The sequence below is a fragment of the Canis lupus genome, chromosome 8, assembly GCF_011100685.1.
Source record: "Canis lupus familiaris isolate Mischka breed German Shepherd chromosome 8, alternate assembly UU_Cfam_GSD_1.0, whole genome shotgun sequence".
Classification (NCBI taxonomy): domain Eukaryota; kingdom Metazoa; phylum Chordata; class Mammalia; order Carnivora; family Canidae; genus Canis; species Canis lupus.
The window spans coordinates 24339802-24353203 of NC_049229.1; the positions used below are offsets into that span (position 1 = coordinate 24339802).

General features: G+C 37.9%; 1 protein-coding gene across 3 annotated transcripts in view; it reads right to left on the reverse strand.

Moving 5' to 3' along the window:
- Positions 1–13402, reverse strand: part of MDGA2 (MAM domain containing glycosylphosphatidylinositol anchor 2) — a 782196-nt gene that overhangs the window by 290628 nt on the left and 478166 nt on the right. For all 3 annotated transcript variants that reach the window (XR_005363220.1, XR_005363219.1, XM_038544626.1), the window contains exon 4: positions 13153–13349. Coding sequence is in view for 1 of the 3 variants with exons in the window: in XM_038544626.1 (XP_038400554.1) it covers positions 13153–13349 (197 nt within the window). In the remaining 2 variants the exon portion in view is untranslated. The remainder of the gene's footprint in view (positions 1–13152; positions 13350–13402) is intronic.

A 13402-nucleotide genomic window follows, 5' to 3' on the forward strand; every position in this document is an offset into this window, starting at 1 on the left:
TCTATCATCATTAAGTAAGTGATGAAGTAATAATCAAAGATGCAAGGTGTAATTCTTAAGGGAACCAATAAAAGATACTAAGATAATTTAAAACCCTTAAATAGAGTAATAAATGGAATAATTAAAAATATTTGATAAATCCAAAAGAAGGCAAGAAAAGAGATAAGTAAAATAAAATAGGTGGGTCATGTGGACAAAAAAGAATTAAATATACTAAAAACTAAGGTTTGTCCCATTGGATTAAAACAACGAAACCTATATACTGATTGCAAGTGACATATTATAAAGATGTAAATTTGAAACTAAAACTCTCTCTGTCTCAGATAAATAAATAAAAATTTTAAAGAAAAATAAAAAAGGAGAGGAGGCACTTGGGTGGCTGAGACTTGGGCTCTCAGGTCATGATCCCAGGGTCCTGGGATTGAGCCCCCTTTTGGGCTCTCTTCTGAATGGGGAGTCTGCTTCTCTATCTCCTGCTCTTCCTCTCCACTTGTGCACGCTCTTTCTCTCTCTCTCTCTCTCTATTAAATAAATAAAAATCTTTAAAAAAAAAAAAGAGGTGAATATTTACCATTTTCCCTCAACCCTCCAAATAAACCAAATACTAACCAAAAGAGAAACAAACCAAGAAACAGACCCTTAACCATAGAGAACAAACTGATGGTTACCAGAGGGGAGGTGGGTGGAGGATGAGTTAACTAGGCAATGAGGATTAAAGAGTGCACTTGTGATGAGTACCAGGTATTTTATGGAAGTGTTGAATCACTCTATTGTACACCTGAAACAAATATTACTGTATGTTAACTAACTGGGATTTAAATAAAAACTGCAAAAAAATTGTGCAGTTAAATAAATGACAGACAAAACAGGCTTTAATGCAAGAAGCAATTTTAGAAGTAAAAATGGACGTTCTTTTTTTTTTTTTTAATTTCTTTATGATAGTCACAGAGAGAGAGAGAGAGAGAGAGGCAGAGACATAGGCAGAGGGAGAAGCAGGCTCCATGCACCGGGAGCCCGACGTGGGATTCCATCCCGGGTCTCCAGGATCGTGCCCTGGGCCAAGGCAGGCGCCAAACCGCTGCGCCACCCAGGGATCCCAAAATGGACGTTCTTAATGATAATCTACCAGGAAGACATAATATACAGAAGATAATATATTTAGATAATTATCAGGAAGTTATAATAATTATATATCTGTAAGTACTAATAATATACCTCAGAATATATAAAGCAAGAATTGATAAAAATAAAGACAAGACAAATCTACAGCCATATTAGTAGATATTAACTTCTTTAAATAGTTTTTAAAACAGCAGACACAAAAATCAGAAAATACAAAGGAAATCTGAACAACACAATTAACAAATGTAGCCTATTTGAAACAAAACAAATGTGAAGTGCATATTCTTGTGGTGCACATTGATCACTTATGAAAATAGATCACAGGCTTACCATAATGAAAGTCTCAACGAGTTTCTGGAGGTTAAAATTGTTCAGAGTATGCTTTCTGACATAGTGAAATTAGACTAGAAATCAATTAAAAGCTGTAACTAGAAAATCATTACAGTTTGGAAACTATATACATCAACATGCATCCACTTAGAACACCATTCTCTTTCCCATTTCACTAAGCCTTCTTTAGGGGATAAAGAAGGATGGAATTATAGAGTGACTCAAGAGTTACTAATAACCTGGACTTTAAAAATTTTTGTGTAACGTATTTTTTATACTATTTTTTTGTACCATAGCCAGAAATCCAGATGTCTCCATGGAAGTACTGGCTCAATTTTAACACATTTTTATTGAGAATCTTCCACGTGTCAGGCACTGTTTGAGCTCTAGAAAAGACACAGTCTCTATAATTAGTGAGTTTATGCCCAAACACACAAATGAGATAATCTGATGGATTCAGTGCTATCGAAAAATAAAATAAAACTGAGTTTTGGAAAAGTGTAACTGTGGAAGGGAAGGGATATTACTTGAGAGATCTGTCAGGGAAGTGTTTCTGAGGTGGTAAGTCTTCAGTGTTAAGAAGTCCCTGCCATATTACCTAAGTAAATATGAGGGAGAATTAATAACATGAAGATCCTAGGCATAGACAAGGTTGGCTTCTAGGGATCATGTGACCAGAAGAGTGAGTGAAGTATAGATTAAATAAGTGAGAGTGAAGCAGAACAAAGTCAAACATGATCTAGGTCAAAATACATTATTTGGATTGATTCTAAGTATTTGAAAGCCACTGGGAGAATTAAAGCAAAAAAAAAAAAAGATTATATTTACATTTTTGTTTGTTTATTTTTTGAGAGAGAGAGAGCACCTGCATGTGTGTGCTTGCATGAGGTGTTGGGTGGGGGATGGCAAACAGACAGGAAGAGAGGAGTGAGAAAGAATCCCAAGCAGGCTCCATGCCCAGTGCAGAGCCCAGTGCGAGACTCCATCTAATGACCCTGAGATCATGACCTGAGCAGAAACCAGGAGTCAGAAGCTTAAACAACTGAGCCACCAAGGTGTCCAAGATTTACATTTTTAAATAATAAATCACCTGTTTGGGGTTATAAAGCATGGCAGCCAGTTATTCCAATATTCCACAATTCCATAGAGAGATAATGAAAGTTTTATGATATAGTTGGACTTGTGTATATCAGGCATATGTGCAGTATACACCTGTGATATGAGGTACAACCACTGATAATATTTAATCTATGAAAAAGCTTCTCTATGGCTGTAAGAACTAAATTTTCCATGTGCTGCTACTTGAAATTTCGTATCAGTTTGGCCTACATAACACATTTGATATTAACAAATCGAGTACATACATAACATAGAATTATTGAAGCATTCCTTGCTGCAACATGAATTTTTAGGACAGATACAAATACATAATAGCTATTTCAGAAGGAGAGATAAGCAACACTGTCAAGTAACCAAAAGCAGGAAAGACATCTTTAAAAAGGAGCTAAATTGCATGTTATTGGCCATTATCAACTACAGCAGGTGAATCCAGAAGACAGAATTTGCAAGAAAAGTCTGTTTCTTAAATATTTTTTAAGAGAACTGATTCAGATGGTCTAAGCTGCAGAGTCAGGAGGACATCCACCAGAGAAAGCCTGCATTATATAGCACAGTAAAAGCTGATATTCATATACAAGGAAGTATCAGTAAGGAAATGCTCAAATTAAAAAAGTGTTGTTACCTCATAAAAGAAGAGGTAAAGAGAAAGAGGGAAAAGAAAACAAAGTTACTTTTATAAGGCTGAATCAATAGCTATTAGTTTGAAAGTTCTCATAAGATGGTTTTTTGGAACAGCTAACATAAAAACGAAATAGATTCAAAGGAATAAATGAAAAGTTTCACAGTGCTGGCTTAATAAACAAATTCCTAATAATCTTCTTTTGTATATTTTTTATTGGAGTTCTATATGCCAACATATAGTATAATACCCAGTGCTCATCCCGTCAAGTGCCCCCCCTCAGTGCCTGTCACCCAGTAACCCCATCCCCCTGCCCACCTCCCCTTCCTCTACCACCTTGTCCATTTCCCAGGGTTAGGAGTCTCTCATGTTCTGTCACCCTCACTAATATTTCCCACTCATTTTCTCTCCTTTACCCTTTATTCCCTTTCACTATTTTTTATATTCCCCAAATGAATGAGACCATATGTTTGTCCTTCTCCGATTGACTCACTTCACTGAGCATAATACCCTCCAGTTCCATCCACGTCGAAGCAAATGGTGGTTATTCATCGTTTCTATATGCCTGAGTAATATTCCATTGTATACATAGACCACATCTTCTTTATCCACTCATCTTTCGATCGACACCGAGGCTCCTTCCACAGCTTGGCTATTGTAGACATTGCTGCTATAAACATCGGGGTGCAGGTGTCCCGGCGTTTCATTGCATCTGTATCTTTGGGGTAAATCCCCAGCAGTGCAATTGCTGGGTTGTAGGGTAGCTCTATTTTTAACTCTTTGAGGAACCTCCACACAGTTTTCCAGAGTGGCTGCACCAGTTCATATTCCAACTAACAGTGCAAGAGAGTTCCCCTTTCTCCACATCCTCTCCAACATTTGTTGTTTCCCATCTTGTTAATTTTCACCATTCTCACTGGTGTGAGGTGGTATCTCATTGTGGTTTTGATTTGTCTTTCCCTGATGTTAAGTGATGCGGAACATTTTCTCATGTGCTTGTTGGCCATGTCTATGTCTTCTTTGATGAAATTTTTGTTCATGTCTTTTGCCCATTCCATGATTGCATTGTTTGTTTCTTTCCTGTTGAGTTTAATAATTTCTTTATAGAACTTGGATACTAGCCCTTTATCTGATAGGTCATTTGCAAATATCTTCTCCCATTCTGTAGGTTGTGTTTTAGTTTGTTGACTGTTTCTTTTGCTGTGAAGAAGCTTTTTATCTTGATTAAGTCCCAATAATTCATTTTTGCTTTTGTTTCCCTGGCCTTTATAGATGTATCTTGCAAGAAGTTGCTGTGGTCAAGTTCAAAAGGGTGTTGCCTGTGTTCTCCTCTAGGATTTTGATGGATTCCCCTCATATTTAGATCTTTCATCCATTTTGAGTTTATTTTTGTGTCTAGTATAAGAGAATGGTCTAGTTTCATTCTTCAGCATGTAAATGTCCAATTTTCCCAGCACCATTTATTGAAGAGACTGTCCTTTTCCCCGTGGATAATCTTTCCTGCTTTGTCAAATATTACTTGACCATAGAATTGAGGGCCCATTTATGGATTCTCTATTCTGTTCCATTGATCTATGTGTCTGGTTTTGTGCCAGTACCACACTGTCTTGATGATCACAGCTTTGTAGTACAATTTGAAATCCGGCATTGTGATGCCCCAGCTCTGGTTTTCTTTTTCAATATTCCCCTGGCTATTCAGGGTCTTTTCTGATTCCACACAAATCTTAAGATAATTTGTTCCAGCTCTCTGAAGAAAGTCCATGGTATTTTGATAGGGATTGCATTAAATGTGTAAATTGGGAGGGCCCCGGTGGTGCAGCAGTTTAGCGCCGCCTGCAGCCCAGGGCGTGATCCTGGAGACCCTGGATTGAGTCCGACGTCGGGCTCTCTGCATGGAGCCTGCTTCTCCCTCTGCCTGTGTCTCTGCCTTTCTCTCTGTGTGTGTCTCTATGAATAAATAAATAAAATCTTAAAAAAAAAAAACTTAAAAATAAATGTAAAAAATGTGTAAATTGCCCTGGGTAGCATTGACATTTTCACAATATTAATTCATCCAGTCCAAGAGAATGGAATATTTTTCCATTTCTTTGTGTCTTCCTCAATTTCTTTCAGAAGTTTTCTGTAGTTTTTAGGGTATATATCCTTTACTTCTTTGGTTAGGTTTATTCCTAGGTATCTTATGCTTTTGGGTGCAATTGTAAATGGGATTGACTCCTTAACTTCTCTTTCTTCAGTCTCATTGTTAGTGTATAGAAATGCCACTGATTTCTGGGCATTGATTATGTATCCTGCCACACTGGAATTGCTCTATGAGTTCTAGCAGTCTTGGAGTGGATTCTTTGGCTTATGTATATATAGTATCATGTCATCTGCAAAGAGGGAGAGTTTGACTTCTTCTTTGCAAGTTTGAATGCCCTTTTCTCTCTCTCTCTCTCTCTCTTTTTTTTTTTTTTTTTTTGTTTTTTTGTTTTACCTGATTGCTGAGGCTAGGACTTCTATACTATGTTGGATAGCAGTGGTGAGAGTGGACATTAGGGGAAAGGCTCCCAGTGTTTCCCCATTGAGAATGATATTCCTGTGGGCTTTTCATTGATGGCTTTTAAGATGCTGAGGAATGTTCCCTCTATCCCTACACTCTGAAGATGTTTGATCAGGAATGGATGCTATATCTTGTCAAATGCTTTCTCTCCATCTATTGAGAGGATCCTATGGTTCTTGTTTTTTCTTTTGTTGATATGATCTATACGTTGATGGCTTTACAACTGTTGAACCAGCCTTGCATCCCGGGGATGAATCCCACTTGGTCATGGTGAATAATCTTCTTAATGTAATGTTAGATCCCATTGGCTAGTATCTTGCTGAGAATTTTTGCATCAGTGTTCATCAAGGATGTTGGTCTACAATTCTCCTTTTTGGTGGGGTCTTTGTCTGGTTTTGGAATTAAGGTGATGCTGGCCTCATAGAACGAGTTTAGAAGTATTCCATCCCTTTCTATCTTTCCAAACAGCTTTAGTAGAATAGGTATGGTTTCTTCTTTAAATGTTTGATAGAATTCTCCTGGGAAGCCATCTAGCCCTGGACTTTTCTGTCTTGGGAGGTTTTTGATGGCTGCTTCCATTTCCTCCCTGGTTACTGGTCTGTTCAGGTTTTCTATTTCTTCCTGTTCCAGTTTTGGTAATTTGTGGTTTTCCAGAAATGCATCCATTTCTTAGATATTGATATATCAATAAATTAGATAGCCTAATTTATTGGTGTATAGCTGCTCATAATATGTTTTTAAAATATTTTGTATTTCCTTGGTATTGGTGGTGTTCTCTACTTTTTCATTCATGATTTTATTAATTAGAGTCTTTTCTCTTTTGTTTTGAAAAAGGCTGGCTAATGGTTTATCTATCTTATTAATTCTTTCAAAGAACCAACCCCTGGTTTTGTTGATCTGTTCCACAGTTCTTCTGGTCTCTATTTCATTGAGTTCTGCCCAAATATTTATTATCTCTCTTCTTCTGCTTGGTGTAGGTTTTACTTGCTGTTCTTTCTCCAGCTCATTTAGGTGCAAGGTTAGCTTCTGTATTTGACTTTTTTTCCAATTTTTTGATGGATGCTTGTATTGCAAAATATTTCCTTCTTAGGACTGCTTTTGCTGTATCCCAAAGATTTTGAATGGTTCTATCTTCATTTTCATTAGTTTCCATGAGTCTTTTTAATTCTTCTCTAATTTCCTGGTTTACCCTTTCATTTTTAGCAGGATCCTCCTTAACCTCCATGTGTTTGAGTATCTTCCAAATTTCTTCTTGTGATTGAGTTCAAGTTTCAAAACATTATGGTCTGAAAATATGCAGGGGGACATCTCAATCTTTTGGTATTGGTTGAGACCTGAATGTGGTTTATTCTGGAGAAAGTTCCATGTGCACTTGAGAATAATGTGTATTCAGTTGCGTTTGGATGTAAAGCTCTGTAAATATCTATGAAATCCATCTGGTCCAGTGTATCATTTAAAGCTCTTGTTTCTTTGGAGATGTTGTGCTCAGAAGATCTGTCATTTCCAGAAAGCGCCGTGTTGAAGTCTCCCAGTATCAGTGCATTATTATCTAAGTATGTCTTTACTTTGGTTATTAATTGATTGATATACTTGGCAGCTCCCACATTCGGGGCATAAATATTCATGATTGTTAGGTCCTCTTGTTGGGTAGTTCCTTTAAGTATGATATAGCGTCCCTCTTCATCTCTTACTACATCTTTGGGATAAACTTTAATTCATCTGATATGAGGATGGCTACCCCTGCTTTCTTTTGAGGACCATTTGAATGGTAAATGGTTCTCCAGCCCTTTATTTTCAGGTTTCTGGTGTCCTTAGGTCTAAAATGAGTCTCTTGTTGACAGCAAATAGATGGGTATTGCTCTTTTATCCAGTCTGAAACTCTGTGTCTTTTGATGGGATCATTAAGCCCATTCACGTTCAGAGTAACTATCCAAAGATAAGAATTTAGTGTCATCATAATACCTCTTCAGTCCCTGTTTTTGTGGATTATTACTTTGGGCTTCTTCTTTTTTTTTTTTTACAGAGTTCCCCTTAATATTTCTTGCAGAGCTGGTTTGGTGGTCACATATTCTTTCAGTTTCTGCCTATCTTGGAAGCTCTTTATCTCTCCTTCTATTCTGAATGAGATCCTTGCTAGACAAAGTATTCTTGGCTGCAGGTTCTTCTCATTTAGGACCCTGAATATATCCTGCCAGCCCTTTCTGGCCTGCCAGGGCTCTGTGGAGAGGTCTGCTGTTAATCTAATATTTCTCCCCATATAAGTTAGGCATCTCTTGTCTCTTGCTGCTTTAAGGATCTTCTCTTTATCTTCGGAATTTGCAAGTTTCACTATAAATGTTGAGGTTTTGAACTTTTTTTTTTTTTTTTAGGGGAGGGAACCTCTCTATCTCTTGGATATGAATGCCTGTTTCCCTCCCCAAATTATGGAAGTTCTCAGCTATGATTTGTTCAAATATGCTTTCTGGCCCTCTGGCCCTCTTGGCACCCTCTGGAACCCCAATTATAAGCAGATTTTTCCCTTCTGAGGCTGTCATTTATTTCCCTTAACCTTTCCTCATGGTCTTTTAATTGTTTTTCTCTTTTTTTCCTCAGCTTCCTTCCTTGCCATCAAGTTGTCTTCTATGTCACTCACTCTTTCTTCTATCTAATTAACCCTCGCCGTTAGGAGCTCCAGTTTGGATTGCATCTCATTTAATTGATTTTTAATTTCGGCCTGATTAGATCTAAATTCTTCAGGCATAAAATCTCTTGAATACTTTATGCTTTTTTCCAGAGCCACGAGTAGCTTTATAATTGTGCTTCTGAATTGGTTTTCAGATGTCGAATTGTAATCCAAATTCTGTAACTCTATGGCAGAGAGTACTGTTTCTGATTCTTTCTTTTGTGGTGAGTTCTTCTTTCTAGTCATTTTTCTCAGTGCAGAGTGGCTGTATGAGTGGGCAGTGTCAAGAATATAAACCACGATCTAGGTAAATTTCACCCTAGATGATTGTGCCAAGGTCAGAGACCAGAAGTTGAAAACAATGATCAGAACGAAATAAAACAAAAGGACCACTGAAGTGAAAAACAAATTTTAAAACAAAGTAGTATAAAATAAAAGACTAAGGATCCTAAAGAAGAAGAGAAAAAAAAAAAAAGAAAAAAAAAAGGAGAAAAAGGGGAGGGGGTGACTGGAAGATGGTAGAGGTGAAGAAGTTGTAGTGGAGGGAGAATGTAGTCTACCTGAGGTGTCCTAGAGGCTGATCGTCTTGTTTCTCAGTATATTAAGTTCTGTATATTAGAAGATACATAGTCCCAAATTTATATAAAGCAGAAATACTTGTAGAGGGCCCCAACGTTGACCACCAAAACATAAATGAGATAAAAGAGGGGGACAAAATGGGAATTAGGGATCTCACAGAATGAACCAGCACAGTATACCAGTTGGTTCTGGGTGCATGCTGGTCATGTTTTAGAAGGTATTAACTTCCATCATTGTAGAACAAAATGAGGCAGAGGAAACAAAAAACACAAAACAAAAAAAGATATCTTGTATATCTCTCAAAATTAAGTTGAGTACGTTGAAGAATCTAGAAGTGGGAAATACTTCTAGGACCTGTATTGTAGAAATATGAAAGACAAAAAGGAAGAATCTTAAAAATGAAGAGGTGCTAAAATATTGTAGTTAAGGTGGGAAAAGAGAAAAAAAAAAAAAGGAAAGTACAGTCTGATATAAAAACGAGTTGTACAGAAGAAAAAAAAAGGAGGGGTACCCTCTGGTTCTGTATACTGTAAATCCCTCAACTTCCCCTGGAGCTTTCCAGTACTGCTCTGTCAAGAACTTGCTCTCCCCCTGTCCTTCCAGCTGGTCTTCTGGGGGAGGGGCCTGCTGTGCTGACTCTCAGGTGTGTGCACCTGGGGGAGCTGCCCCACCCCCTGCCAGGTGCACGGCTCAGTGGGAGCTGTTTATCATGTGAGACCCCTGTTCCCTGAGGCCCCGCCCCTCCCAGGCACAGGGTGACACCAGGAGGAACAACCCCACTGGCGGTGGCCAGCTCTCCAGCCCTGGAGTCAGCTCCCGCAGTAACTACCACGGCTCCCAGTCCGCACAGATCTGGATGCTCCCAGGGCAGCGGGGGTCCTGATCTGCACAGTCGAAGTGCCGGGGGCAGGAGCGTCCCCACTGTCCTGTGCCCTCCCCACCTCCGCCTGTCCCGGGGGGAGCACAGGATCCTGGGCTGTGTCCCCCGGCGCCCTGGGCTCTGGGGCCTTCACCGCTGGAATCGCACTCCCCGGGCGGGCTCCCGAAGGCAGCAGGCGCAGCCCCCTCGCCCGGAGCCCCCGCCTGACCCACCGGCTTCTCCCCGAGGCCCCGCCGGGCGGCTCCAGCCCTTTATTGAGCTCCGCCCGTGGTGTGCGGTGCGCTCTCCTCTGGGGTCACCTCCTCTGTTAGTGACCCCGGGAACCTGGGGCTCCACTGTCCCTCCTGGGTCCTGCCCGAGTTCCCTGCTGAGCGCCCTTCCCTCCAGGAAGAATCTGGCGCGGATTTTTAAAGTTCCCGCTTCTCCGGGGCTGGGCTCTGCTGTCCCCGAGGTTCTCACCGTCCCCCTTAGCCCGGTTCCTCGCAGGTCCCCCACCCACTTGAGTCTTTTTTATTTGTTTCCGCCTTCCTACCTTGTTAGAAGCGCAAACCCTTCTCTCTGTAGCATTCTAGCTGTTCTCTCATTACATCTCAGGTCCAATTCGTAGGTTTTCAGGATGATTTGAAAGTAATCCAGGTAAGTTGGTGGGGCCGAGTCACTTGGGGACCCTATTCCTCTGCCATCTTGCCCCACCCCACCTAATATTTTTGAAAGTATAATTCCCTCCCCCCAAAATTTGGACAGGGCACATGTGTACATATGCCTAAGAGATCAGACCCACCTACAGGTAATAAACGGCTATACAGTGTTACCTCAGTATCTGTAAAACTACCACGTTTCACAAGATTCTAAAGGAAAAATTGTTTTCTAAGTTTTAACAACATACACATTTTAGGCAACCTACAGAATTAGAAAAAAATTGCAAATGACACATCTGATAAAGAGTTAGTACCCAGAATACATAAAGAACTTATAAAACTCAACACCCCAAAACCAAGTAATCCAATTAAACATAAACAGATATTTCTCCAAAGAAGACAAACAGATGGCCAACGGACATGTGAAAAGATACTCATTATCATATGTCATCAGGGAAATGCAAATCAAAACCATATCTCTCATCCATCAGAATGGCTAAATTCAAAAACACAAGAAACAACAGGTGTTGGAGATTATGCACTGTTGGTGAAAATGTAAACTGGTGCATCTATGGTAGAAAACAGTAGGGAGGTTCCTCAGAAAATCAAAAATAGAACTAATTTATGACCCAGCAATCACACTACTGGGTATTCCCCCAAATATAAAAACACTAATTCAAATGGATATGTATGCCCCCCCCTCTTTGTTTATAGCAGCATTATTTACAAGAGCCAAGATACAGAAGCAGCTCAAGTGTCCATCAACTGACGAGTGGATGAAGAAGACAATGGAATATTATTTAGTTATAAAAAGCATGAAATCTTCCCATTTGCAAGGACATGGGTGGAGCTACAGAGTATGCTAAGTGAAATAAGGCAGTCAGAATAAAACAAATACTATGATTTCATTCATATGTGGAACTTAAGAAATTAAACAAGCAATAGGTAAAAAACAGAAAAACCAAGAAACAGACTCTTAATTACAGAGAACAAACAGATGGTTACCAAAGGGGGGTATTGGGGAAGTGGGTTAAAAAGTGATGGGCATTAAGAAATGCACTTGTGATAAGCACCAGGTGATGTATGGAAGTATCAAATTACTATACTGTACACCTGAAACTAATATTACATCGTATGTTAACTGAAATTAAAATAAGAACTTTTTAAAAAACAACATACATATTCTAAAAAAACACTGACAATAGAAAAACAAATGGTAGGTGATAATTTATCTGATTTCAAAACCTTAGACGCACCCAAGCAACTAAATACTGGTAACAAATATTTTGTTAATTTTCTAAGAAAATAAATGATATTACTAAAAACTGAAGGATGTATTATTATAGTACATAGAATGTATGGGGAAAACCTGATCCTCTTTGTTGACGGAAGGCTATTGATACTGCAATGTCCTGAGTCAGGAGAGGGTCAGATCAAAACAGGCTGTGTCATGGTAGTCTCAGTAGTAACACATGTGTAACAATGATTTTCAGATATTTATATCTTGGCAAGTCCCAGCTAATCTATAACTACAAATAGCAATATAATAATATATATGATGTGTTCAGATGTTTTTATATAATCATGCATTCTTTTACAGTTAATATCTAAACATTGGCAATTATATTAATCATAGAGGTCTGGACTCAGACATTACAAGTAAACGGCTCATTATATAAGGAAATATATTTAATGGTGAAAAATTAGATGCTGAGAAATTTACAAATTCAGGATGACCTTCTATTATTACAGAGTTGAGAAGTGAAACATATTTATCCTTAATATTTCAAAGTAGAATATTCATAATATATAAAATTTAGTTGTATATTGTCCTAGTTACAATCACATAGAATCTCAAAGCTACAGATAATGTGGTCAAATACTTGTTTATCTTATTGCCTATATCTTTTTAAAATTATTATTCATGGTCACAGATATTTTGAGTATTTTCCATAGACATTTTTATTAAAAATATTTTACTTTGTCTGTTAGGTTTGTATTTCTTTCTAGTCACCAGAAAAGCTTTATAATATAACGGCATTCAAATATTCTTACAAATTTCAGTGTCTTCTTTGAGAATTACTGATTCTCTACTTGATACATATTATAAAAGAATATTTCATATCACATTCACTCCATGTAAAATTAACTCAATTTTTTAATTAAATAAGTTAATGACTCATTAGATATTTTAGTTTTTACATGAGTAGGATCTATTTTTAAACTAAGTTAAAACCCAAAATGCACAAAAGAAATGGAAGACACTTTTTCCTAAAATCAAAATTAAATGAATTTCAAGTAGATTTCTTCATTCTTTTAAAATATATTTGCCACTGCAAATAAGAAAATGAAAATCACTCCCTTTAAGAAATATTTTCCACAAAAAACAAAGCAGTCAGCAAATGTAAAATTATGTACTTTAGTGAAACCTAGATGAACCTATTTATAAAGAAATACAAATTAGGACACATTAATTTTTTTTCAAATGTTAACATTTTAAATTTAATTACCATATAAAAAATAACAAATTGCCTTTTATTGTTTGAATTATCTTTCAGTCAAAGGTCAGATTTGGAAAGACTCTTCAAGTAGACGTAACATTGCATGCTCTCTGAATTAGGAATATATTTTAGCAGAATGGGGTGTAAATACCTTAATTCCTACCTGGGTAAAGAAGGGTTCGTAAATCTCAACTCCTTTATCAGATCCTTGGAGTAATACCTCCTGGCCACGTCTCCAGCTATACCGAACAGGTGGATTGGAATTGGCAACACACCGGAGGAACACTGTTCTTTCATAGTAAAATTGTTCTTTAGCTTCACCTATACTTTGATGAACAGTTACTACTGGGTCATCCAAATCTAAAAAAAATAAATAAAAAAATAAAAACAACCAAATGACACTATTATGAGTT